The 27,143-nt window shown below is 40.7% G+C and overlaps 1 protein-coding gene and 1 pseudogene across 4 annotated transcripts in view; one reads left to right on the top strand and one right to left on the bottom strand.

Annotated features, from left to right (window-relative positions):
• The window catches only part of VPS45 (vacuolar protein sorting 45 homolog), a 74,183-nt gene extending 48,205 nt beyond the window's left edge, over positions 1-25,978 (top strand). For 2 of the 4 annotated variants that reach the window (XM_066268073.1, XM_066268066.1), the window contains one exon: positions 25,754-25,978. In XM_066268073.1, the coding sequence (XP_066124170.1) occupies positions 25,754-25,841 (88 nt within the window). In that variant the 3' untranslated portion in view covers positions 25,842-25,978. Of the gene's footprint in view, positions 1-14,668; positions 14,688-14,734; positions 15,483-25,753 lie in introns of those variants that run through there. The other 2 variants (XM_066268071.1, XM_066268072.1) reach the window with 2 other exon arrangements.
• Positions 1,738-2,093, bottom strand: LOC136328667 (protein yippee-like 5; annotated as a pseudogene).
• Positions 25,979-27,143: the final 1,165 nt, after the last annotated feature.

Genomic DNA, 27,143 nt, shown 5'->3' with positions numbered 1-27,143 from the left:
CTGAGAGATCTGTGCTGAGCCATGTATACTTGGATTCATTGGGAATTCATTAGAGGTACTGTGTACTCTTTCATTTTGTATTATTTTTGGCTTTTAAACATAATTTTCCCCTTTATTATGGAAATAATAGATATTCTGAAATTTTTTTAATTCAAAAAGAAAAACACAAGGCCCTGGCCGGTTGGCTCAGTGGTAGAGCGTCAGCCTGGCGTGCGGAAGTCCCAGGTTCGATTCCCGGCCAGGGCACACAGGAGAAGCGCCCATCTGCTTCTCCACCCCTCCCCCTCTCCTTCCTCTCGGTCTCTTTCTTCCCCTCCCGCAGCCAAGGCTCCATTGGAGCAAAAGATGGCCCGGGCGCTGAGGATGGCTCCTTGGCCTCTGCCCCAGGCGCTAGAGTGGCTCTGATGGCGACAGCGCCGCCTCGGATGGGCAGAGCATCGTCCCCTGGTGGGTGTGCCAGGTGGATCCTGGTCAGGTGCATGCGGGAGTCTGTCTGACTGCCTCCCCGTTTCCAGCTTCAGAAAAATACAAAAAATACAAAAAAAACCCACAAAATAAAAAAGGCCCCATAATCTAACTACTATTACATTTTGATGTTTTCAGACCATTTTTCCTAAGCCTGTATAAACCTTTATGTGAGTGTGTGGACAGAAAGAGATCTCATTGTACATTCTGTTTTATAACCTGCATTTTGTAGTCTATAATGTAAACATCTTGTAGTATTAAATATATCATCTTCATTCCTTAAATATTAACTAAAAGGTAATATTGCCTGGGTTTGAGTTCTGACTTTCTTTTTGTGAACTTAGCCAAATTACTTAACCTCTTTTTCTTTTTAACATTTAACTATTACTTTATTATATTACAATGCTTAAATTACATGGAAAAGACAACCAAACAGTTCTGCCCCATTTCAGAAAAAGTTTCCAATCAATGCGAATTACATGATGACAAATAACTAAGAAGGGTGATATTTTTGGGTCAAAACTGACAAAGAAGAATGGGGTCTGGTGCTGCGTTCACCTCCAACAAGAATATGGCCCAGTGGCCAGCCTGAGCCATGCTAATGCTGAGCCTTTCACGCTACTCACAAATTTGGATCTCTCTGAAGCTAGCAGATCAAGTAAAATAACTGGTTTTTTTTTTTTATTATTATTCATTTTAGAGATGAGAGAGAGAGAGAGAGAGGAGCAGGAAGCATCAACTCCCATATGTACCTTGACTAGGCAAGCCCGGGGTTTTGAACCAACGACCTCAGCGTTCCAGGTCAATGCTTGATCCACTGCGCCACCACCAGTCAGGCATTTTCTTTTTTTTTTTTTTTTTTTTAATAACTGGGGTTTTTTTTAAATGTTCTTTTGAATAAACAAAATGAAGCTGAAATAAGTTTAAAAATCATGCTCTGACGCATTCTCCTTTCAAAATTTACATAAAACACACTTTCCACTCGAATAACCCACATTTTTTTCCCTCACATAGCCCACCATGTAGCTGCAGATTGACTGTTACACTTTGAGATGTAAGAGTAGGGGAAAAATGAACAGAATCTGCATTATATCTCTCTACTGTTGTTGATTAGAAACTAGAAAATTAAAAAAAGAAAGAAAGGTTTTATCTTAGATTCTCATAACTTCTTGTTCATTAATCCAACCCTGATACTAAGGCTACAGTGTATGTAAGTAGATTTTCGTTTTCAGTGAAGGAGACCTGGGAGAAGATGAAGTTTTCACTTTTTCTTCAAAAGCTATCAGATGGTATATGCTCCCCCAAATCCTCACTCTCCCAAACTGGAGCAGTTCCAGGATCACATGGCCTTCCTTATAACCCTGGCAATCTTCAGTGGCACACTTATATATAGATCCATCCCAGTTTGCCATTGCGGTTTTCACAGTTAACACCTCGAACCATATGGTGGCCAGTGGCATGACCTGGCCTTGAACTTCACTGTACTGCAGGTTAAAAAGAAATGCTTTGCCAGTGGCGCCAGTGAACCAAGTCGAGATGAGTTCTGAGCCGTTGGTCAGAATTGTATCATAGTATGCACAAGAAAATAGATGAGTACCACCGATATGATCAAGGAAAACTCTGCTCATTTTTATAGTTGAAGTTCTAAAAACCCTGAGTGGCAGCAGCTCTTTCCTCCTCAGCTGAGATGAAGCCCCTTGGCCACCCCTACCCTAGTCTTGAGGTTTAGTCAGGCCTGGGCCTTGGCCCTGCCTCTCCCTGGGTAGGCCTCAGTGTCAATCAACCCTGGTAGCTCTGCCCCTTGAACAGTTGGTTCTCTGGACAGTTCTCAAAGTGTGCGCCAGGGCGCACTGGTGCACCCTAGATTTCCAGGTGCGTCCTATGGTATTCCAGAGAAATATATGCCTGTTGGGGACCAAAAATCCAACAGGGTTTTTGGAGTTTAGATTTTGGGGGGACAGAGATGTGGGGAATTGGCTGTAAGCTGACAGTCTGCCCAACCCCCCACCTCACTTGCCTGATTAAGTTCAAAAGGCTGTTAAGCTGTGGTGCTGGATTGTTTACACTACCCCCCATGTTCCTGGGAAAGACTGGAGGCAAGTTTCTTCTATCCTTTGTTTGGTGTAAAGTTAAGATGATACATATAGTGGGGGTTTTCTGCACTCAACACAAGAGTAAAAAGAGAGGAATTCTTCAATATATTGACGAAGAAATGAGCGTTTGTCTTTCAAATATAAGCCCAAACATTGAAGAAATCACTAGGACACATCAGGTTCTTGTTTCTCATAAACACAAGAATGAATAAACTTAACACATTCACACCAGGACTTGCCAAATTTACTAAATCTTACTAAGATAAACTTTTTGTTTGTTTTTTTATTTTTTTAACCCCTCTTTTTTACGAATTCTAAAAAGCATAACAAAAAATATAAAAATGTTTTCTAATGTCAGAATAAATTTAATTTTGTCATATTTATTTCGTTTAATTACCATAAAAGCATGCTTGGACTTTATTTTTTTTCTTTAATATTTGACTTAATTATTATAACATTTTTCTCAGAAATTTGTATATAGTGTGCCTACAATTATTTGTAGGGTTTTAAATGCGCCCCAACTTCAAAAAGTTTGAGAACCACTGGCATAGAACATCCTTCATTTCTAGGCTCTGCCCCCCCTCGTAGCACCCTGCCCCCTCACTGGGCACTGCCCCTTCTCTGGTTCATCCTCCTCCCAACTCCAGCGCCCCTTCGCATTGCTGCCCACCCTCCTACTTAATTAACTTCTTAGTCAGTTTCCAGAGCTCACTGGACATTTCTGTATTTCTTTTGTCACTTGCTAGTTCATATTCTTTACCTATTTTGCAATTGTATTATTCTTTTTCTAATGCTTTTTAAGAAGTATATCTATGAACTTAAGGATACTGATATGATATATAGTTTGCAAATCCCTTTCCTCTGTTTGATGTTTTTGTTTTATATTATTCACAGTGTTTTGTTCTACAGAAGTTTTATTTTATTTTTTTACAGCTATGTAGTCAAATCTATCAGTGATTTCTGCCTTTTGTGTCATGCTTAGAAAGTTTTTTTCCCAGCCAAGAGTATATTATAAATACTAAAATTTGTTTTTTCCCTTATTTTAAGGGCTTGTATTTGAATTATATCTTTATATTCTATCAAAATTTTATTTTGAGCCCTGGCCGGTTGGCTCAGTGGTAGAGCATTGGCCCAGCTTGTGGATGTCCTGGGTTCTATTCCCAGCCAGGGCACACAGGAGAGGCACCCATCTGCTTCTCCGCCCTTCCCCCTCTCCTTCCTCTCTCTCTCTTCCCCTCCCGCAGCCAGGGCTCCACTGGCGCAAATTTGGTCTGGGTGCTAAGGATGGCTCCGTGGCCTCTGCCTCAGGTACTAGAATGGCTCTGGTTATAAGGGAGCAACACCCCAGATGGGTGGAGCATCGCCCTTGGAGGGCATGCTGGGTGGATCCTGGTCCAGCACATGCAGAGGTCTGTCTCACTGCCTACCCACTTCAGAAAAATACAAAAAAAAAATTTTTTTTGGTGTAAACTGTGCAGTAGTTTCATAACTTTTACAGAAATATTGCATATACACACATAGTTCATTACATACAGAAAAGTAGACAGATGATAAGCAGATAGTTCAATGAAATGTCACAAAGTTAATACATCTATGTAACTATCACCTAGATCAAGTAATACAACATGACCAGCAAATCCTGGAGCCCATCTTAGGCCTCAGGCCCCCTTCTTCTCACAAGTAATTGCTATTATGGCATCTGTGACTACAGTTTTACCTTTCCTTAAAATATACTTGTTGAATGAATGAAGAAACAGGTTAAAATTAATCTACTTCTCTCTTTCTCACAAATAATACAAGAATCTTAGAATAACCCTTAAAAGGATTTCTAATCACCTTCCTCCCAATTTCCAAGCTATCATTGTCCAGCATTTTGAGTCTACCTTGTTTTTACAATCCCCAAATTAATCATTATTATTATTTTCAATAGTCAATATTTGTTTAGATTCATCCACACATTTGCTCCCCCCCCCCCCCCCCCCCCGCAGCCAAGGCTCCATTGGAGCAAAAGATGGCCTGGGCGCTGAGGATGGCTTTGTGGCCTCTGCCTCAGGCACTAGAATGGTTCTGGTCGCAACAGAGCAACGCCTTGGATGGGCAGAGCATCACCCCCTGGTGGGCGTGCCGGGTGGATCCCGGTTGGGGGCATGCGGGAGTCTGTCTGACTGCCTCCCCGTTTCCAACTTCAGAAATATACAAAAAAAAATGTTGGATTTAGATGGATAGATTACATTTAAACAAAAAAATGCATATATTTTTAGATATATTTGGCTAATTAATAGTATTGTAAATAAAATTGCATTTTGCCATTTAAAAAAATGGAAAAAAGCCTAAACATCTAGGTTTTTCCTTAAATTAATGTCCTAGTTCCTGAGAAAATCTTTTATGTAAAATTCAGAAAATACAGCAGTTTTGCAAAAGCTTTAATCTAGATTCTTCTAACTAGCCAGCTTTGGTATATCTTTGTTTGACTTAACGGTATACTAAACAGTAGTTTACTGAACTACATTTGAGTAGATATCCTTAGCAATAGAAGGGTCAATAAAATCTTTAATTGTTCACTGGCCCCTGACCAATGAAAGTTTTAGGAAGAAGGAGTTGCTATAACTGCCATCTGGAAAAAGTTAATGTTTGCAATGCATAAATGACCCAATATCAGTTTCTTATAATTTAATTTCATAAATATTTCACCTCCAGCCAATAAGTAAACAATGAAATTAGTCATAATTAAATCAATAAAACTATTGTGGATTTTATATTTCAGAGACCAATTATTGCAAAGGCTTAAGTACAGTTGAAAGCAGCATAGTTTCAGCTTTTAGGTGGAAATGCCCAATTGGGCTACCTTGGATGTTAATAGTGTTTTGAAGAAGCTCATAACTCTTAATACATATTGAAATCCTATACCAGTAATAATTTTTTTTAATCAGTTTTATACCTGGACTTTTAAAAAACAGTTTTGGACTGACAAGTGGTAGCTTAGTGGATTGAGTGTCAGCCCAGGACGCTGAGGGCCCTGAGTTGGAAACCATGAGGTCACCAGCTAGAGCACAGGCTCATGAGCTTGAGCACAGGCTTGCCAGATTGAGCACAGGGCCTCTAGCTTGAGCACAGGATCATCCACTTGATCCCCAGGTCTCTAGCTTGAGCCCAAGGTCACTGACTTGGGCCCAAGGACGCTGGCTAGAAGCCCAAGGTCACTGGCTTGAGCAGAGTGTCACTGGCTCAGCTTGAGCCTCTGAGTCAAGTTACATATGAGAAGCAATCAATGAACAATGAGTTGATGCTTCTCATCTCTCTCATCCTCTCTCTCCCTTCCTGTCTCTCTCTCTAAAAACAAAAATAGATAAATAAATAATCAGTTTTATACCTGGGTATAGTGGGGCTTCTCTGAGCTAGCAATGAAAACCTTTTACAGGGGAGAAATGTTGAGTGTTTTGTTTCTGTGAATTGTTAGTGTTTATTTTTTGTGAGGAATTTATATATGCAATTTCCTATGTAGCACATGGATGGTTTCTTAAAGAAAAGTCCCAAAGAAGAAATGACAGAACTTCACATCAAAAGCTCTACAGCACAGGCCCTGGCCGGTTGGCTCAGTGGTAGAGTGTCGGCCTGGTGTGCAGGGGTCCCGGGTTCAATTCCCGGCCAGGGCACACAGGAGAAGCGCCCATCTGCTTCTCCACCCCTCCCCCTCTCCTTCCTCTCTCTCTCTTCCCCTCCTGCAGCAAGGCTCCATTGGAGCAAAGATGGCCCGGGCGCTGGAGTGGCTCTGGTCACGGCAGAGCATCGCCCCCTGGTGGGCAGAACGTCACCCCCTGGTGGGTGTGCTGGGTGGATCCCGGTCGGGCGCATGCGGGAGTCTGTCTGACTGTCTCTCCCCGTTTCCAGCTTCGGAAAAATACAAAAAAAAAAAAAAAGGCTCTACAGCACAGAATATTATTTTGAGAAACTGGCCATCAGGAAACAGTACACTTCTAGTTGTGCCATGATGAGTGCCCTCCTTTTATGCTTGGAATGATCATATAAAATATGATATGGGGTTTGGGTTAGTGGGTGTCCCGATAAGCAGGAAAGAAGTCATGTCTTGTAGCCCTGGCTGGTTGGTTAGAGCATCATCCCCAAGCATGCTAATTTAATCCCTGGTCAGGGCACATACAGGAACAGATAAATGTTTCTCTCTCTCTCTCTCTCTCTCTCTCTCTCTCTCTCTCTCTCTCTTCCTTCCTCTCACTAAAATCAATAAATAAAAATTTTTTAAAAAAGAAAGAAGTAATGTCTTGTAGTTGGGACCGTAATGCACTGATATAGAAAGGAGCCTTCCACAATGGGAAATACCTGTTGCAGGATATTTCTGGGGTACAGGTCACCTGCTTTCCCTGATCTCTTAAATAAAATCTGAGCTCACTGTAGATTTATTCTGCAAACAAACCCCAGCACCACCACATACTAGTTTATGAATTGGGGCAAGATACTTAGTGGTCAAAATTGGTCTCCTGCATACTAGAAAACCATGTGAACCTTTACCTCTCATGTAGCAGTTTTAATACCTTCATCCTGGGATACGTTCTATTTCTAAAGTATAGTACATTAAAATTGGCTTTTCTGTAAATTGAAACAAAATCTTAGTTACAGACAAAACCAGAAAATAAAGGATAGAAAGTTATTTTCTTCCTTCCCTGGTATATTTCCAAAAAAATGAATGTAATTTGTAGTGGTAGAATAGGTCCTGTGTATAAGTAAACTTCATCTTAAGCCAGAAGGTACCTGAAGATATAAATCCCTTAGATTTTTAAAAGGAAATATATATAGTTGAATATGAAATTCAACTTATTGATTATGTTTATAATTTAAGCTGCTCTTTCTTAAGTACCTTATTCCCTTAAAACCAGTCTTTTATGACAATACTTTTCAGTGATTCTAGCACTTGTCACAATGAAGCAAAGTTCTATATGCCTTCTGCAGTCATATGATTTGATTATAGGGAGGGCCTCCTCTGATTAGATGTAATTGTGATTATCTTTGTTTATATTTATTGATTTATTTATTTATTTTTAGATTTTATTTATTAATTTTAAAGAGAGGAGAGAGAGAGAGAGAGAGAAGGGAGGGAGGGAGGAGCAGAAAGCATCAACTCCCATATGTGCCTTGACCAGGGAAGCCCGGGGTTTTGAACCGGCGACCTCAGTGTTCCAAGTTGATGCTTTTACCCCCTGAGCCACCACAGGTCAGGCTGTTTAGATTTAAATACTATTTAAAATAGAAGGTGTTTATTTGCTGCTAAGACACCAAGGAACTTTGCAGAAGCTAATTATCTCCTTAGCAACATTATTTCTTTTTTTTTTTTTCTTTTTTGTATTTTTCTGAAGTGAGAAGCAGAGAGGCAAGACTCCTGCATGCACCCCACCGGGATCCACGTGGCATGCCCACCAGGGGGCGATGCTCTGCCCATCTGGGGTGTTGCTCCACTGCAATCTGCTCCATTCTTCCATCCTGGCACCTGAGGCGGAGGCCATGGAGCCATCCTCAGTGCTGGGGCTAACTTTGCTTCAGTGGAGCCTTGGCTGCGGGAGGGGAAGAGAGAGACAGAGAGGAAGGAGAGGGGGAGGGGTGGAGAAGCAGATGGGTGCTTCTCCTGTGTGCCCTGCCCAGGAATCAGGCCCGGGACTTCTACACGCGGTCCAACTTTCTACCACTGAGCCAATCGACCAGGGCCTCCCTCTCCTTAGCAACATTCTTAATAAAATTGCCTTCTGAATAGAGAGGTAGTCAATATTTTCTTCTCTCTCCATAGCTATATACAATTTAATATGAATTTTTTTATTGCTTTCCCTTTTCCTTTTGTACATGATTCAAAGAAATAAAAGATAGTATAGGGACCTCTTTAAGGGATAACTGTCATGCTTTTTTGAAGGCAGAGAAACTGCCCTAGAAAAGGATGTGAGTAATGGATTCAGCAATGCCCAGTTAAGCAGTCAGTCCATTTGTCTCTGGGGCCCACACAGGTTTGTAGTGTGTGGACTGTCATCTCCTGCCTCATGTGTTGCACTTCTTATGAAATTGTTTTCCTCCTCACAACTTTTCTCATTAGTTATATGGGCCTAATATATCCTACATTGAGGAGAAATAAGTCAGATTTCAATTTCTGGGAATTATATATGAGATGAGTTCTATAGCACCACAAATACTTTCACCAACATCCATGTGGAAGAGTCAGAAATCATATTGCCAAGTTATCAGTTCTAGAATAGATAAATATTGAAAAAATAAGAACAGCATAAAACTCAATAGTTAATTTATTATTCCTCAAATATTTACTGAGCATTGGAATACCTCTGAATAAAAAAAGATCCTAACCCTTGTGAGCTTACATTTTCATGCAGAGAGAGACAGAAATAAACAAGAAACTTAATAAATAAGAAAATGTGGTAGCAAATCAGAAGGTGATAATACCATGGGGAAAAAAGGCAGAGCAAGGTAAAGGGGAATGGGCAGGTAATAGGGGAGGGAGGTAAGTCACACTACCCATATGGTATCGGGAAAGGCCTCATTAAAAAGAGATTTGAGGCTGACTGGGTGGTGGCACAGTGGATAGAGCATTGGCCTGGGATGCAGAGGACCCAGGTTCGAGCCCCCAAGGTCGTCGATTTGAGCACAGGGTCGCTCACTTGAGCAGGGGGTCACTCACTCTGCTGTAGCCACTTGGTCAAGGCACATGTGAGACTGAGATGCCACAGCGAAGAACTGATGCTTCTCATCTCTCCCCTTTCCTGTCTGTCCCTATCTCTCCCTCTCTCTGTCTCTATCACAAAAAAAGAAGAAGAAGAAGAAGAGATTTGAGCAAAGACATGGAGGAGGTGAGGGAGCAAGCCAAACAAACAGGGAAAAGAGTATCCTGGGCGCAGCAGAGCTGTGGCCTAAGGCAGGGTCATGCAGTATGTCCAGGAGACAAGAGTTGGGGTAGAGTGAGCAGAGAGAATGCAGTCAGAGGCATCTGGGCCTGGTCATGGAGAACCTGTTTTCACTATGAGTTAGGAAGCATTGTAGGATTTGGGTCTTACAGACAGCTTTATTGAGATCTAATTCATATATCATACCCTTCACCCTTTAGAGTATACAGTTCAGTCATTTTTAGCATATTCAAAGACATTTGCAACCATAACCACAGTCAATTTTAGAACATTTGTATCACCTCAGAAAGAATCCTCCTCCCCCCACCCAGCCCTGAGCCACCACTAATGTAATTTTCTGTCTTTGTAGATTTCCCTGTTCTAGACCCGTTAGTCTTAAGTTAGTAAAATGTTTTCATGCTTCATCCATGTTGTAGCCTGTATCAATACTTTGTTTCTTTTTGTAGTTGAATGGTATTGTATGCATATAGCATATTTTCTTTATCCATTTGTCAGTGATGGGCATTCGAACTGTTTCCATCTTTTGACTGTCTTGAGTAATGCTGCTATAAACCTTTGTGTACAAGTTTTTGTGTGTATTGTGGAGTTGTGAGAAGAACTATGACAGCTGACTTATATTTTAGCAGAATCACCTTGGTTATCAAAGCTAATATGAACTAAGAGAAGTATTATTTCTCTTAAATGTTCAAAATGAACTATATTGTTATAGAAAAGCAAGTTCTTAGATGTATATAAATGAAGTATCCCCATTATTTATTCACCTACAGTAGACTGAGCTCTTAATCTAGTTATATTTCTGATGTACATGATCCTGCCTTGCAAATAAATGAGCATCTATCTTGGTTTGAGCTCGCCTGCCTATCACTTCACAAGGTAATCAATATTAAAGCGTTCTAGTCCCTGCTGGCAGCAGTTGACATGTTAAGTTAGCTGTGTGAGTGGAGAGGCCAAGAAACAGACCCATATGGATGGAATTGTTCTCCCAGTAGAAGAAATTTCTCTGCCTTCTGAAAATTCAGGATAGAAGTGGAGAAGAAAAAGGAGGCAAGGCGAATGTATTAGCCAATAGCGCTGCAGTTGCCTGAGCCCCACCTGAACTGTAGGTGAAGAGAGCACCTGGGTCTACAGTGCTGTCAGTTCAGTACTTCTTAATATTTTTGTGTGTGTGTGTGTATTTTTCTGAAGCTGGAAACGGGGAGAGACAGTCAGACAGACTCCCGCATGCGCCCGACCGGGATCCACCCGGCACGCCCACCAGGGGTGACACTCTGCCCACCAGGGGGCGATGCTCTGCCCCTCTGGGGCCTGGGGCAGAGGCCAAGGAGCCATCCCCAGCGCCCGGGCCACCTTTGCTCCAATGGAGCCTTGGCTGCGGGAGGGGAAGAGAGAGACAGAGAGGAAGGAGGGGGGGTGGAGAAGCAAATGGACGCCTCTCCTATTGCCCTGGCCGGGAATCGAACCCGGGTCCCCCGCACGCCAGGCTGACGCTCTACCGCTGAGCCAACCGGCCAGGGCGCTTCTTAACTTTTTTGACAAGGAGGGAAATGCATTCTGCTAGAAGGTGACTCCAGATCAACAGTCCTCTCACCGCCAGATTCCTTTCCACCAGTACTAATGACTGCACATAGTAGGTCCTCGGTAATACTACTGTTCAGGTAAGCCCGCATTAGAGCTAAGGCTGCACGATCACTAATAGTCCCATTTTTCAGTTATTTTTCTAAGTAGCAAAATCAAATGAAGATAAAGGAGCATTTCCCCCAAGTAATTCATGTTTATTTCCTTTAAAAAATTAAATATAAAAATAAAAATTATTCATAATACCGCAACTCAAAGGTAACCACTGTTACTATATATTTTGGTATACTTCCTCCTAATTATTTTTTTAACCTAAAGGTTTTGAATTTTGTTTATATTTTGTGTTTGCCATAATGAGAATCACACTGTCTAGACTTGTTTTTCTCACTTTTAATTATATTGAGAGCATTTCCCCATGTAATTAATAATTATTTAAAATAACTTTAATGGCTCTATAATTTCAATTTTTTTGTTTCTAATTTTTGAGAGGCTGGGAGGCAGAGAGACAGACTCCCACATGCACTGCAACTGGGATTCACCTGGCAAGCCCCCTACCAGGTGATGCTCTGCCACCTGGGTCTGCTGCTCTGTTGCTCAGCAACTGAGCAACCGAGCTATTTCAACACCTGAGGCAAGGCCATGGAGCCATACTCAGCACCCAGGGCCAACTTGCTCAAGCCAGTCGAGCCATGGCTGCAGGAGGGGAGGAGAGAGAGAGAGAGAAGTGAGTGAGGGAGGGTTAGAGAAGCAGATGGTTGATTCTTCTGTGTGCCCTGACCACAAATGGAACCTGGGACATCCACACGCTGGGCCAATGCTCTACCGCTGAGCCAACTGGCCAGGGCTTATAATTTCCATTTTAGGGATGTGTCTTTAACCATTACTATTGGACACATATTATTTACAATTTTTGTTTGATATAAATAATGCTGCAGTAAACATCTTGTATACTGATAAACCCTTGTTCCATCTCTGGTCAATTCCTTAAGATAAATGTGCAGTGAGGCAGCCTCAAATATTGCTAGAAGTATAAACTGGCATAACTGTACTGGAAAGCAGTTTGACACTATGTATTCAAAGATATGGGTTGGTTTCCTGCCTCTTATTGCTATTAAGGTTTTGTTAGTTTCTTGATTTTTAAGAAGTCCTGGCTCAGGTGTTGAAAATGTTCTCTATCTTGATTTGGGAAGTGGTTAAATGACTGTTAATATTTGTCAAAATCGGTTGGCTCAGCGGTAGAGGGTTGGCCTGGCTGTGGATGTCGAGAGTTCAATTCCCAGCCAGGGCACACAGGAGAAGTGACCATCTGCTCCTCTACCCTTCCCCCTCTCCTTCCTCTCTGTCTCTCTCTTCCCCTCCCGCAGCCAAGGCTCCACTGAAGCAAGTTGGCCCGGGCGCTGAGGATGGCTCCATGGCCTCTGCCTCAGGCGCTAGAATGGCTCGAGTTGCAACAGAGCAAAACCCTCAGATAGACAGAGCATTGCCCCCTAGTGGACTTTCTGGGTGTATCCCAGTCGAGTGCATGCAGGAGTCTGTCTCTCTGCCTCCCCACTTCTCACTTAATACAAAAAAAACAAAAAACAAAAACATTGTCAAAATTATCAAAGAGCTCATGGTCCCTCTGGGGGCATGTTGGGCTGTGCTGGCATCCAGAGAAGACCATGAATGCTTTCATCCACTCCTGGGAGGAAGTGAGGGTGAGACAGAGACAGCCCAGGGCCTCTCCGGGCTCAGAGCCTGGGTCACAGGTTGACCACTTGTCTGACATCATGCAGACATGAGCGGATAGAGGTGGTTAGGATTTGCCAAAATGACGTGAGTGTCTGACTGGCCACCCCACCCCAGAAACAGAATTCATTTCATTAAATTCAGGGCGATCACGTCTAAGAAGGCAGCTCTGTGCCCTGTGGGTTTCATTTTAGGGTTGGGTACAAAGGGGAACATCCATCCCCTTCACTCCTGCACACCATTCTCCTCATCCTAAATAGATGTGACATCTCAAACATGGAATAAGAAAGTGACCCGCTGAATGGGGAGAAAGATGCCAATACATTGTTTGTGTCCTAAATAGTATTGTCATGTCTATCTGCTGTAATATAGCTGCAATTTCCCCCAAAGTTGTTTCTCTTTATCTGGAATCTAAATAATTAATAGAAACTAATTTATCTGAATATAGGAAGCATATACTGACTTGTAATTTCTAACTTCCTGTAGTTCAAAAGGATCCCTCCAGTATGAGATATATAAATATATTTAATTGTGCCAGATTAAACATCTGCTTTCTCCCAAAAAAAACATCATCAAATAATATCCTTAAAATTGGTAAATTTTATGGTCTGTGAATTATATCTCAATAAAAAAAGGTAACAAGAACAAAGCACTGTAGTACCAAACTAACACTTTTTCCTTGATATAGACAGAATGATAAGAGAATTTAAAAAGGAATAGTTTTTCACTGTGTAATTCAGTGTTATTTAATGCCGTGCTCTAGAACTTCCTGATACTAGCTGGTATCATAAGCCACATGCTTTGAGAAACACTGATCCACAGCATTTTCTAAGGGGGCAGGGTTATGATGATACTAAGAACTAAAACTTATTTAGCACATACTGTGTGCTAGACACTATTTTAATACTGAATAATTTTGCTATCTAATAAGGTGGCCCCTGCCCACATATTCAGCACTTGAAATGTAGCTAACTTGAGGTGTGTTACAAATATAAAATACATACTAGATTTCAAAGACTTAGTACCCCAAAAAGTGTAAAATAGTTCATTAATCATTTTTTTAAATTGCTCATGTTTTTGATATATGGATTAAATAAAATATGCTATTAAAGTTAATTTTACGTATTTCTTTTTATCTTATATGGTCATTAAAACAATTAAAATTACATAGCAGCTCATATATGTGACTCGTTTTACATTTCTATTGTGTAGTGCTGATTTATTCATTCAGTTTTGTTTAATTCTCACAAGGCAGACATTATTATCAACCTCATTTTTCAGATAAGGAAAATGAAGTATAAAGAAGTTAAGTATTGTACCTTGTCCAAAGTTGTAGAGCTGATAAGTGGTAAATTGAACTCAAGTTCAATATTAAGAGTTTCCAGTCTCTGGGCACCTAAGCACTTAGTTGAAATAATATTTTAGGCAGCTTTATCTAGCTATAATTTTTTTTCAATCCCTTGCTTATAAATGTCATTTATAAGATTGACAAAATATGTTTTTACCAAATGGCCAATATGTGAAGCTTCTGCCTACTGGGAAGTACTGTAAATCAAAGCAGAGAAAATAGTACAAAAGTGAGGAATCCATTTACTTTTAAGATTTTTGCCACCCAAAGATAGTTAAGAATGAGACTTAAGGCAATATTGCTCTTTGAATAAAAATTAACTTGATTAACTAGTGACAGCTGTTAGTTTTATCACTACCTGAGATGATACCTAAGTGCTGATGATCTTACAAATTCTAACAAAGTCAGTCAGTAATGTGAATGTTTTGGTAGAGAGTACAGTTTAGGGCTTAGAAAACAGTTGTCACTTTGAATTTTTCTAAATAAATTTGAAGCTGGGAAGGGACTGATTGATACTATCAACAGGTACTTACAGATTTCTACCTAAACAGGTAACATTAGAAACTTGGACCTTCTCCTGTAACCATGAGTTGGTACGATCTCTGAATTATTTACAGAAAAATTAGGATCCTGTGACAGAATTTGCATTTCAAAGGAAGAGGAATCCAGAGGAGACTCTTCTTCACTCATGGGCATTTCAGGATCAGTCGTGAAACCTGGAATCATCGCCATCTTTGTAGAGATTTGGGGGATGTTTGCTTCCCTCCTGCAACCAAAGTATTAGACACATTGCAAGGGTTATGATGGAGTGTATCACTGTTCCTGGCAAGCATTTACTGAGGACTGATTATGTGAAGGTTCTGTGCAAAGTTCTAGAAAGATGAAGATGTGTTATATATCTTTAAGGATCTCAGTGTCTAATGGGAAAGTAGGCATAAAAATGAATAACTCTAATAAGATACTTAATTTTTTTTAAATTTAACCCATGGTTCAAATCTACATGTGTCCCTGGATTCTAATTTATTTGTGTGCTGGAACATACATTTTTTCAATAGATCTTCATACAAAATCGATGCATAATCCCTGTAGGAGAAATTTTTACAGCTAAGCAAAAAATGATATAAATATCCATGTTGCTTTCATCTCACCATAGGAATTATCAACATCTCTATATATAGCCTCTTAGACCTTTTTCTATTAGTATTATACATATATTTTTAAATAAAAGGAATATACTATTCATGTACTTTCAATGAAAATACTTCCCATATGTCATTTTTAGTGACTGAATAGCATTCTATTGTCTGATTATACCACAATTTAACCAGTCCTCAGTATGTTCACTCAACAAACACTTATTGAGCACCTACTATATTCCAGGAGCTATCTTGAGACTAGATATACAATGGTGACCAAAACAAATACTGTTTGATATTCATCGTTTATAATTTTTTGCTCTTATAAATAGTAATACAATAAACATATTGTATATATACTTTATATACTTTTTCAGTTCATTTGTCCAATTGTTCACTTGAGACACTAATAATAGAGCATATACTCTATTCCAGATAGTCTGCTGACTTCATTACATATATTATCTCACTTAATCTTCATGATCCAAGAGGTGATATTGTTATAATCCCAATTTTCAAAAGAAGAAACTGGAACATGGAGAAATTAAGTAATTTGCCTTAAGTCATATAGCAAGGAAGTGCAAAGCTGGAATCCAAGCTCAAATTTGGGTGATCCCAGACTCCGTGCATCACTAGCAATATTGAGATGAAATTGCTGCAGCACTTTTAAGATGTAAATTACCAATTTGCTAGCCAGAAAAGCTTTACCAGTTTGTACTGTCAAACCATGACCTTGCCAACCCTTAGGTGAGCTGCTTCTAATTCTTTTTTTTTTTAAGTGAAAGGAGGGGAAATAGTGAGGCAGACTACTGCATGCACCCCGACCAGGATCCACCTGGCAACCCCGTCTCAAGCTGAAGCTAGAGTACCGAGATATTTTTAGTGCCTGAAGCTGGCTCTACAACCAAGCTATCCTCAGTGCCCAGGACCATGCTCAAACCAATGGAGCTAGCTGTGGAAGGGGAAGAGGAGAGAAGCAGATGTTCGCTTCTCCTGTGTTCCCTGACTGGGAACTGAACCTGGGACATCCATACTCCGTATCAATGCTTTATCTACTGAGCCACCAGCCAGGGCCTCCTCTAATTCTTAAAATTCAACTTAAAGTTAAAAATCATCAATTTGTATGGGAAAGGTTGGTTTTTAAAAAGGTCACTTCAACTCAAATACAGAAAAAAACAAAACATAAACAGTATGAAACTAAAAGAAGCCAATAAATGAGAGACAAAGAAGAGAAGTCAGAGAGGTACTGTCTGGTTTCAAAGCAGCTTTGGCTCCAGATCCCAGGCCCTTATGGGGCACTGATCTCCTTCCTTTTTTTTTTTTTTTTTTTTTTACAGAGACAGACAGTCATTGATTGCTTTCTCAGTTTTTCCTTGAGACACCTTAGTTGTTCATTGATTGCTTTCTCATATGTGCCTTGACTGTGGGCCTTCAGCAGACTGAGTAACCCCTTGCTTGAGCCAGTGACCTTGGGTCCAAGCTGGTGAGCTTTTTGCTCAAACCAGATGAGCCTACGCTCAAGCTGGCGACCTCAGGGTCTCGAACCCGGGTCTTTTGCATCCCAGTCCGACGCTCTGTCCACTACACCACTGCCTGGTCAGGCCACTGATCTCCTTCTAACTTTAGTTCAGTGACAGACTCCACCCCAACCATCACGCCATCCATACACGTTTTTCTTTTGCTTAAGCTAGTTTGAATGGGTTTCTGTTTCTTGCAGCAGGAACATTGCCTGTTAGGAAAATGTTGTCATCTCTTACAAGTCTGTGGGCTATGCCTTTTAGTGTAGTATGTAAGACCCAGTACAGTATATGCATATTTGTTTTAGGATTTGTTGTGTTAAAAAATAAGAAGGTAAAAATGGAAGGAAAAGCTCAAAATGCTGTATAGTGACACAAAAGTGACTCAATAACTTCTTTATTTCCTATATTATCTACATTCCCATGTTTTTTTATGATCACAAAATAATGTTTTACAAATTTTTAAGTGTCGTCAATGTGCTGCCACTGGGATTATTAAATAGGGAAGTACCTGTCCTCAGCACAGCCCTGAGTTGTCATTCCTTTGCCAAACTCTATTACCTTCCCTACCGAATGGTGCGTGCCTCAGGACACATGTTCCTTCACTCAGATCATCACTAGAGCTTCTGGGCTAGAATGAGATCAGTTATTTATAAATTACCTTTCCATACTCTTTGGCCTTTTAAAAGGTAATGTGGCATAGCAATTAGGAGCATGGGCTCTTAGTGCTCTTAATTAGGATTTTTATTTTATTTTATTTTTTAGAGAGGAGGGGAGAGAGATACATCAATTTGATATTCCCTTATTTATGTATTCAGTGGTAGATTCTTGCATGTGCTCTGACCGAGGATCAAACCCACAACCTTGGCATTTTGGGAGGATGCTCTAACCAACTGAGCTACCCTGCCAGGGTTTCATTGGGACTTGTTAAGTCTCACTTGTATGGCCTTAGGCAAATTATTTAACTTCTCTGTGCCTCAGTTTTTTCAACTGTAAAATGGAGATAATAATAGCTTCTTCATATCATTATTGTGATGATTGAATGACTCAATATATACCAAATGTTTAGAGGAGAATCTGGCGCAGGGTTAGCACGCAACACATGTTACTTGTTACAGCCGCCATTCACATCACATTGGAGGAAACGAAGTAAAAAAGGCTTTGGATATTCATCATCGCCACCTGTGTCATCACTTGTACTTCTATATAACTTGTTCTGAAAACCCACACTCACATAGTTCAAGAGCAGAATTAATTATATTAGTATCCCAAGTAGGAATATATTGGGGAAGTGATAAAATTTACTCTGAAGGTTGTCCAGTTGCCAGATGACTGTGTAGTCTGTGAGGAGAAATTATTTAGTAGTTCAATTTCCATTTGTGCTGATTTAAAATTTCCCCTTTGAGGCCCCCAGAGTCAGTGCCTCTATAATTCACAGACTTGTGTAGAGTCATCAGCCTCCAGGCTTTCTACAGTTAGGTTATTTGGGGCTTTCTTTCTTGTATTTTTTTTAGGGTGGTCACTGTTCTATTCCTGTAATTGTGGTTTCTCTGACAAAGTGCAACAAAAGTTCCCAGTGGTGAGAAAGTACATCTCTATCTCTTTTTAGTCTCAGATGATAACGTCCTTTCAGACTTCTGTGTAACTGATAGTACAGGTGGGTCTATACCTGAGGAATAAATCTTTTGCCCTGTGGACTCTGAGGGTAATCCTTTCCACTCACATGATACTTCAGTGAATGATATATCCACAATGCTGGTTACATGCAGAATCCCATTGGTTGTTTTTTTTTAATCCTATTCTCAGTAGGAGAGGAAGTAGGGCCACAAAAGCAGAAAATAAGATGTCCCTATCTTTGATGATCTTAAGGTCCAGTGGGGGAGTCAAACAAATTTGTATTTCCCAAATTTGGATATAATTAGTCACAGGGATTCACAAAGGCACAAAATGAACATGATATATGTTTTAGAGTGTCCATTTTCATATAATCTGGATGGATTTTCAGGGGTGGAATTAAATAATTTAACTAAATACCTTAAAATATGTTTATCTCAACATTTTAAAGGTTCCAACCCTGGCCAGTTTGCTCAGTGGATGGAGCATTGGCCTGGCATGCGGAAGTCCCGGTCAGGGCACACATGAGAAGCGACCATCTGCTTCTCTTCCCCTTCCTCTCCCCTTCTCTCTCTCTTCTCTTCTTGCAGCCAGTAGCTCAATAGGTTTAAGGATCAGCCCCAGGCACTGAGGATAGCTTAGCTGGTTCAAACATCAACTCCAGACAGGGGTTGCCAGGTGGATCCCAGTCAGGGCGCATGCGGGAGTCTGTCTCTCTGTCTCCCCTCCTCTCACTTAAAAAAATTTTTTAAAGGTTCTTTTGTGAAAAATAAAATTGTTGTGCATTTTCAAAACAGAATACCAGACCAAAAAGAAAGATGTAGGCCATAAACCAATTTGGACTATATCCTCAAGACTAATAAATTCACTCTTCTGTTGTTAGGGATTTTTAGGTACAAAGATTTGGAAGTGTTAATGTATGTGAGTTAAATAAAACATGTCCTAAATAGAAATAATTAATTCTGGCAGACTAATCAGGAAATGCTTCACAAAGGAAAGAGGATTTGAGCTAGACCTTAAAGAATAAGCTGGATTTTCATAGGAGGAAAGAGCAGTCAGGGCTGAGGAAACAGCATAATTAAGGACAGGAAGGAAGGAAAAATGGTACAGCATATTTGAGAAATAATAAGTTCTTTACAGATAAAATAGACATCCAGTGAGAAGCAATATGATCTCTGAGCATGAGATTCCTAGTTTTTCCAGACATAGATGTTGAATGCCAACTTTTTGCCTTGTTCCTAATAAAATTGCTGTTGGGTATTCAGGAAACCTTAGCATGAAAGGTGACACTTAAGCTGGGGTCTCAACCTCTTTAAAAAATATGAGTCTGATTCATGTATTCATTCAGCAAATATTTAATTCAAAATGTGCATTAACTGGTAAGAGCAGCCATTAGAAGAGAACTTCAACAGCTCCTACCTCTGCTCTTGCCCACTGCCTTCCATCTGGTCACAGTAGATGAATGCTCCTAGCTAAACCCAGCCCTTCCCCTTGGCACCAGATCCCATCCCCTCACGTACTCCCTGAGGTCACTCCAACCTTTCCTCTCTCCTGAATCAGTTTTCCCTACTCTATAGGGAAAATTAGGCTATTTCTATGCTATTTCTCCCCAGCTTTAAAACCTTCTATTAGCCACATGCAGCATTTCTCTGTTCTCTTTATAACTAAATGTTTATACTCCCTGTCTTTAATTCTTCTGCTTGCATATTCTCCTAAACCCACATTTCTTTTAAACCTCGCCTCTTCTCTTAAGCCCCTCCTTTTAGGCTTTCACCCCCATCACTCCCCAAAATTGTACTTTTTGTGGTCCACAGGGGCCACCACTTGGCTAATCCCAGAGTCAGCTTTTAGCACTCATTTCACTTGACCTATAAAGCATTTGACACAGTTGATCAAGTCCCTTTATTTTGAAACATTTTATCACTTAGCTTCCAGAAACTAAGCTCTGCTTGTTCCTACCTCACTGGCCATTCTTTTTTGTCTCTCTTGCTTATTTCTCCTATTTTTGGAATCCTGGACTATTCTCTTCACACTTCCCTCCATCTCCATCCTTAACATCTCTAATCTCATCTCTTACTACCCAGCCCCTTATTCACTTCGCTCCAGCCACACTGGCCTTGTTTCTGTCCCTGAACATACCAGGCCTCGCACTTGCTCTTCCCCAGATTATGTTCTGTCACCTCATTCAGCTCTTGGCTCAAATGTCAGTTTCTTAGTGAGGCATTCCTTGACCACTAAATTTAAAAATCTCACATCACCAACACCTTCAACTGTCCTTCAAACCTGCCTTATTTGTCTCCATAGCATTTTCTTCCATCTAACATACTACTGACAGGCAGTGTAAGCATCGCAGTTAAGACAACAAACTGTGAATTATAGAATTGTAGACTTGAAACTTATATCATCTTATTAACCAGTGTCACCCCCCCCCAATAACTTTAATATTTTTTTTAAAAAAGAACAAACTCTGAAGCCAAATTGTCTGGGTTTGTATCCCAACTCTGTCACTTTAAAGCTATAAGACCGCCTGACCAGGCAGTGGCGCAGTGGATAGAGCGTCAGACTGGGACCTAGAGGACCCAGATTCGAAACCTCAAGGTCGCCAGCTTGAGCATGGGCTCATCTGGTTTGAGCAAGTCTCACCAGCTTGAGTCCAAGGTCGCTGGCTTGAGCAAGGGGTCATTCGGTCTGCTGTAGCCCCCCAGTCAAGGCACATATGAGGAGAAAGTAGATGCCACTACGAAGAATTTATGCTTCTCATCTCTCTCTCTTCCTGTCTGTCCCTATCTGTCCCTCTCTCTGTCTCTGTCACACACACACACACACACACACACACACACAAAGCTATAAGACCTTGACTTCTCTGTGCCTTGATTTCTTCTTGTTTTGTTAGTACTTCGCATACAGTGAAATGTGTTCACCATTATTATTGTGTTATTATTGTTATATTTTAATTGTTAATTTTGTTTCTCTTCCCTCCATTGGAATATAAATTATCTGAGGACAATATTTTTTTACTTTCCTTATTAGTATATTCTCAGCTTCTAGAACTGTGTCTGGCACATAGTAGGCACTTAATAAATATTTATTGATCAAATTATTATCTCTGAGTAATGAGGAGAAGAATTAAGGAAGACCTGATCTCTGTATATACTATTTTAAAATTTTAACAAAAAGAATGTATCCATATAGTGTTTGTGCCCTTGAAAAACTCATAGGCTCACATGAAAATGGACACACAGACAAATGAATTCCTTAGAGGAGTAATAATATAAAATTGCATTTTTAAAGATGCAGAATTGGCCCTGGTCAGGTAGCTCAGCTGGTAAGAGCATCATCCTGATATGCTAAGGTTGCAGGTTTGATCCCTGGTTAGGGCGCATATAAGAATCAACCAACAAATGCATAAATAAGTGGAACAACAAATTGATATGTCTCTCTCTCTTTCTCTTTCTTTCTCTCTCTCTCTTCCTTCCTCTCTAATGTCAACATAAAAAATATATGCAGATTTTCACTACTTAAAGTACAAGAGGGGTAGGGCAGCCTTCTAGGCAGAGGAAATAGTTTTGGGCAAAAGCAAAGGGGTAGGAAATGTAGTGACTTTGAAAACTGGAAACAGTGGGAACTGAGAGGAGTTTTCAGTATTTTAAGCTATGACTATGACACCTTTTATCCTACCCTCCTCTCACCCACTCCCATATTCCAGCATCTCTAGCAAAGGGTTGTTAATTAGTATTTGGGAAGGAGCCTTCTCATTATTTTTCTGAAAGTCTTCTATTTTTCTGTTTCCCAGAAATCCTCTCATTTTTTCCCCATTGTTGCACTATTCAGATTTGAGTCTAGATTCCTTTGTTATCTTTGGTATAATAAGAAACTCACATGTAATTTCTGTCTGTGGAGTAGAGTCAAAAAGAGAGGAAGAGGCCCTAGCCGGTTGGCTCAGCGGTAGAGCGTCCGCCTGGCGTGCGGGGGACCTGGGTTCGATTCCCGGCCAGGGCACATAGGAGAGGCGCCCATTTGCTTCTCCACCCCCACCCCCTCCTTCCTCTCTGTCTCTCTCTTCCCCTCCTGCAGCCAAGGCTCCATTGGAGCAAAGATGGCCCGGGCGCTGGGGATGGCTCCTTGGCCTCTGCCCCAGGCGCTAGAGTGGCTCTGGTCACAGCAGAGAGACGCCCCGGAGGGGCAGAGCATCGCCCCCTGGTGGGCAGAGCGTCGCCCCTGGTGGGCGTGCCGGGTGGATCCCGGTCGGGCGCATGCGGGAGTCTGTCTGACTGTCTCTCCCCGTTTCCAGCTTCAGAAAAAGAAAAAAAAAAGAGAGGAAAAGATAAATAGATGTAGTTTTGTCTTGTTATAATATATAGCTTTGTTTAGGAACACAGTTGTTCAGCTCAATTACTTAAGTAATTAAAATTTAAAATCTTATAAGTGTTAGTGTCTAGTCTTGGACAAAAACTTAAAAGTGAAACCTGTTTTTCCATGAGTGATGTGAGACTTTTTTGAGCTGGACTTAAAAACCAGGGCTTTTTTCTGCCGACCTTCCTTCCTTCCATCGCATTGGGAAAGCACCGTGATGACAGCACAGACCAAGACCAGCAATAGCATTAATGCACTACATTAACTCTTGGTGCGTCTGTTTATACCATGTCTCACACTGAGTTGTGATTGTGTGTATGTCTCTGACTGAGAGCCCCTTAAAGGAAGGAATCACAATGTGTTCATTCGTTCACCTAGTTCAGTGCCTACTTCATAATAGATGTTCAGTAAATACTTGTTAAATTGAACTGAGCAGAATTGAATTGGATGATAGTACCACAGGAGAAGGGGATTTTTGACTCTGCTTTTTAAGTGAGACTGATTTAAAACAACCCTAGAAAAAGAAATCATTTTTTGAAGCATTCTGCAATGACTCATCAAAGTTCCCAAACAGATACTTTTTAAAAAGCCACAGTGGCCTTAGGAAACAAAATTAGGCTTGGAAAATACAGTGTTTCTTCTGCAGTCAAGCAGTCAAGAATGTGGGGTCTTGTTGATACACAGAGGAGGGTTAAGTATAATTTCAGGAATGTTACTCCTATCCTTTTTACAGGTGGCAGAGTCTGCGGTAAAGCAAAGATCCCCTGTTAAGTTCCTAGAGCATTTCCCAGAACTTGTTTCATTCTTACCAAAAGTCATTTTCTGACTTCCAAGGGTCTCCAGTCCAACTGGCCAAAAAGCTAGGCCAGACAAAGGTGCTTGTATATCTGTAGAGAAATAAATTAATGTAGCTTCTACTTTTTTCTCTGTACTCCATCATTTTTTTTCTTTTGCAAAGGAGTTTGGAATTTAAATCCTCTCAGCTCAGAATCTTCCAGATCTAAAACTGCAAAACAATGATAATAACAAGGTACTTAGTCACATTTCCAACACTCTGTTTGCTATAAATCTGTCTCCTTAGAGTGAGTCCAACGTACTTAAAAAGACTGCCCAAAATACTCATCATAAAGAAGACTCTCTTGCCAGTAGGTAGCTATTTTAATTAATTCATTTATTCAGCATACCTTTACTGAGCACCTACTAGGTGTCACCTCTGTGCTAAGCCCTGGAGATCCAAGCTGAGTAAATCTTAGTTCCACCCTAAGGAGCAATGGTCCCACCCTATTTTGGCAACAATAATATGCAGACCACTTCATTCATATTAATACAATGTTAAAATAGCACTAAGGCTAAGTGATAACCATAATGGCCATGATTAGGCCAGCATGAAGGAGTCTGAGAAGGCTTCATAGAAAAGGTGGCTTTTAATCCTCAGCTTAAAGGATAAAAAGGATTTCATCCAACAGAGATGGGTAGTCTATCATTTTGGACATGGGACATAATAAGAGCAAAAACATAAAGGTATGAAAGCTCACAACACGTTTAAGAAACAATGAGAAGCTGGGCATGGACAGCACGTGGGCTGCATGGTGGGAGATGGAACCAGACCAGTGAGAGGCGGTATTCTGTGATGCTGAAGGATGCGGATTCTGGAGGCTGGGTTTGAATCCCAGCTAAGCCACTTATTAGCTGTTGTGACCTTGGCAAGTCACTTAACCTCTCTATAGCTTAGTTTCTTTGTTTCTTAAATAAGAATAATAGTATCTATTGCATACATATATACATACACACACAAATAACTTAAAATGGTTCTCAGAACAAAGTAAATACAAGTATAACTTATTATTAGGCCACATTATGAATGGCCTTGATTTTAATCTGTACATTATTCTATAAGCAAAAGAAAGGTTTTAAAGGAGAAGAGAGGAGCCCTGGCTGGATAGTTCAATTGTTAAAGCATCATCCCGATATTGCCAAGGTTGTAGGTTCAATCCTCAGTCAGGGTACATACAAGAATTAGCCAATGAGTGCCTGGATGGATGAAATTGATGTTCATCTCTTTCTCTTTTTCTCTCCCTCTCCTTCTCTCTCTCCCCTTCCTCTCTCTAAAGTCAATATTTTTAAAAAATATTTTAAAAGAAGAAAATGAGGGGCCTGGCCGGTTGGCTCAGTGGTAGAGCATCGGCCCGGCGTGCAGGAGTCCTGGGTTCAATTCCCAGCCAGGGCACACAGGAGAAGTGCCCATCTGTTTCTCCACCCCTCCCCCTCTCCTTCCTCTCTGTCTCTCTCTTCCCTTCCTGCAGCCAAGGCTCCATTGGAGCAAAGTTGGCCCGGGCGCTGAGGATGGCTCTGTGGCCTCTGCCTTAGGCCCTAGAATGGCTCTGATTGCGGCAGAGCAATGCCCCGGATGGGCAGAGCATCGCCTCCTGGAGGGCATGCCACATGGATCCCGGTCAGGCGCATGTGGGAGTCTGTCTGACTGCCTCCCCGTTTCCAACTTCAGAAAAATACAAAAAAATAAAAATTAAAAAAAAAAGAAGAAAATGAGGAGAGCATATTCAATATGTTAAGTCTGCATTATAGAAAATTAACCATAGTGCCACTTTGGAAAGTAGATTGGACAGAGAAGAGACTAGAGGCCCAATACAAGCTCTGAGGCAGTTCCAAGAGTACATATGGATAAGAGGTGCTGATGTAACATGGTTCTCAGCTAATATAGTAGCCTTGCCCTTAAACATTCTCTCTAATTAGAAATTTGAAACTTGAAATAATAGTCTTACTGGATCTTATATGAGTTTAATGCTCAAAAGCACAGTGAGGACCCTGGGGAGGCACTCCCTCCTGTCTGGATGTTGGATCCTCAACTGATGCTTCTCTTCCACACCCGATATCAGACCAGTACATCTGGCATACTACTCATATCTTTCCATCTAGTTAGATGTCATGAGCAAGATACTTTATTTTGGAAGATGCTTTTTAATTTTTTCCTTTGAGTAACCTCCAATCTACTGGTCAGTTTCCTAGAGGAAGTTCTGTCTTCTGGACTGCACAGCCGAAGCAAGGAGAGCTCTCAGGTTACAGCAAGGTCAGCAAGCAGAAGGTGAGGGGTGATGGAGGGCCAGGAGAACGGCGCAGCTCCCCTCCTGCCTGGTGCAGGCTCTCCCACAGGCCAGAAGCACTGGAGTTGAAGAGCCTCGGGTTATGTGCTTGTCCTTATAACCCATCTCCGGGCAGCCTTCTGGTTCCTGAACACAGACACCAAACCTCCCAGTGGAGTGGGCAATAAGTCTAAGCCCATTCCAACCCACTTTTCTCATGGTTTCTTTACCAAATAAATAAATGTAGTCCTTGTATTTAATACCACAATCATGATTCTGTTCCTGATGAATTTTGTTGGCTCTTACTTGACAAAAGAGTGGTGAGAGCTGAGAGGAGTTTTAAAAAGTGATCATTTGATGTACATGCTACCCTCTCTCCTCTGGACCCCTTTTACTTTTCATTAACCACATTCCTGCACAAGTCATTCTGAAAACTCACCATGTTTCTGTAGAGAGCCATCCAAAACTTGTTCCTACATTGCAATTTTCTGTGCATTGAGAAACTGTATGACTACAATAAAAAGAAATCCATTTTGTGAAAAGATACAAGTGACTTGTTTTTGTTTCTTTGGGGTTAATAACTATTTATGGGAATCCATTGAGCGAGGCATGCGCCGGTTTTACACCAAACATGGAGAAGGCATCACCTCTACCCAAGGGGTATTTAAAGTGTGCAAGGCAAATAATAAATTCTGGTGTCAATTTCATTTCTCTTGAAAGCAATGGAAAGTGACAGTGCCATTAATGCCAGCAATTTATGGCATCCTCAAATCATAGCAAAAACCAGGGCACAACCCCCCCCCCCAGGTTCTCTGTCTTTTATATTTTTTAACCTTTCTTTTATGTTGATAAACATCCTTAAGCATCAGATAGCCAGCCTTCAATCTGATTCACGTTTATGTGGCTTTGGGCATGTCATTTTAGCCTCTGTGGCTCAGTTTCCTCAAATATAAAACAAGTAATAAAGTACCTTCCTCATAAGATTATAAGGGTTAAATGAGACAGATAGTACATATAAAGCACTTAGAACATCTAAACACTCAATGAAATTAACTAATAATAGTAAATACAACTTATTCCTCCTCCAAGTTGGCGATACAAAATCACCACTCAAAATTGTTGGACTTCTGTTAACCTTCCAACTGCACTAACTAGCTGTTTCTTTACCTTCCACTCATAGGAAGCCCTAGGCTTTTATCATATTATAGCTAAGATCTAACTTGTTTTCTTTTTGTTGTGGTCCATTTAGATACTTTTTAAAAATTCTTTTTTAAAAATTAATTTTAATGGGGTGATTTGTTTTTTAAT

Source organism: Saccopteryx bilineata, chromosome 3 (assembly GCF_036850765.1).
Source record: "Saccopteryx bilineata isolate mSacBil1 chromosome 3, mSacBil1_pri_phased_curated, whole genome shotgun sequence".
Classification (NCBI taxonomy): Eukaryota; Metazoa; Chordata; class Mammalia; order Chiroptera; family Emballonuridae; genus Saccopteryx; species Saccopteryx bilineata.
The sequence above is the reverse complement of the archived record's forward strand: the minus strand, read 5'-3'. Positions and strand labels throughout refer to the sequence as shown.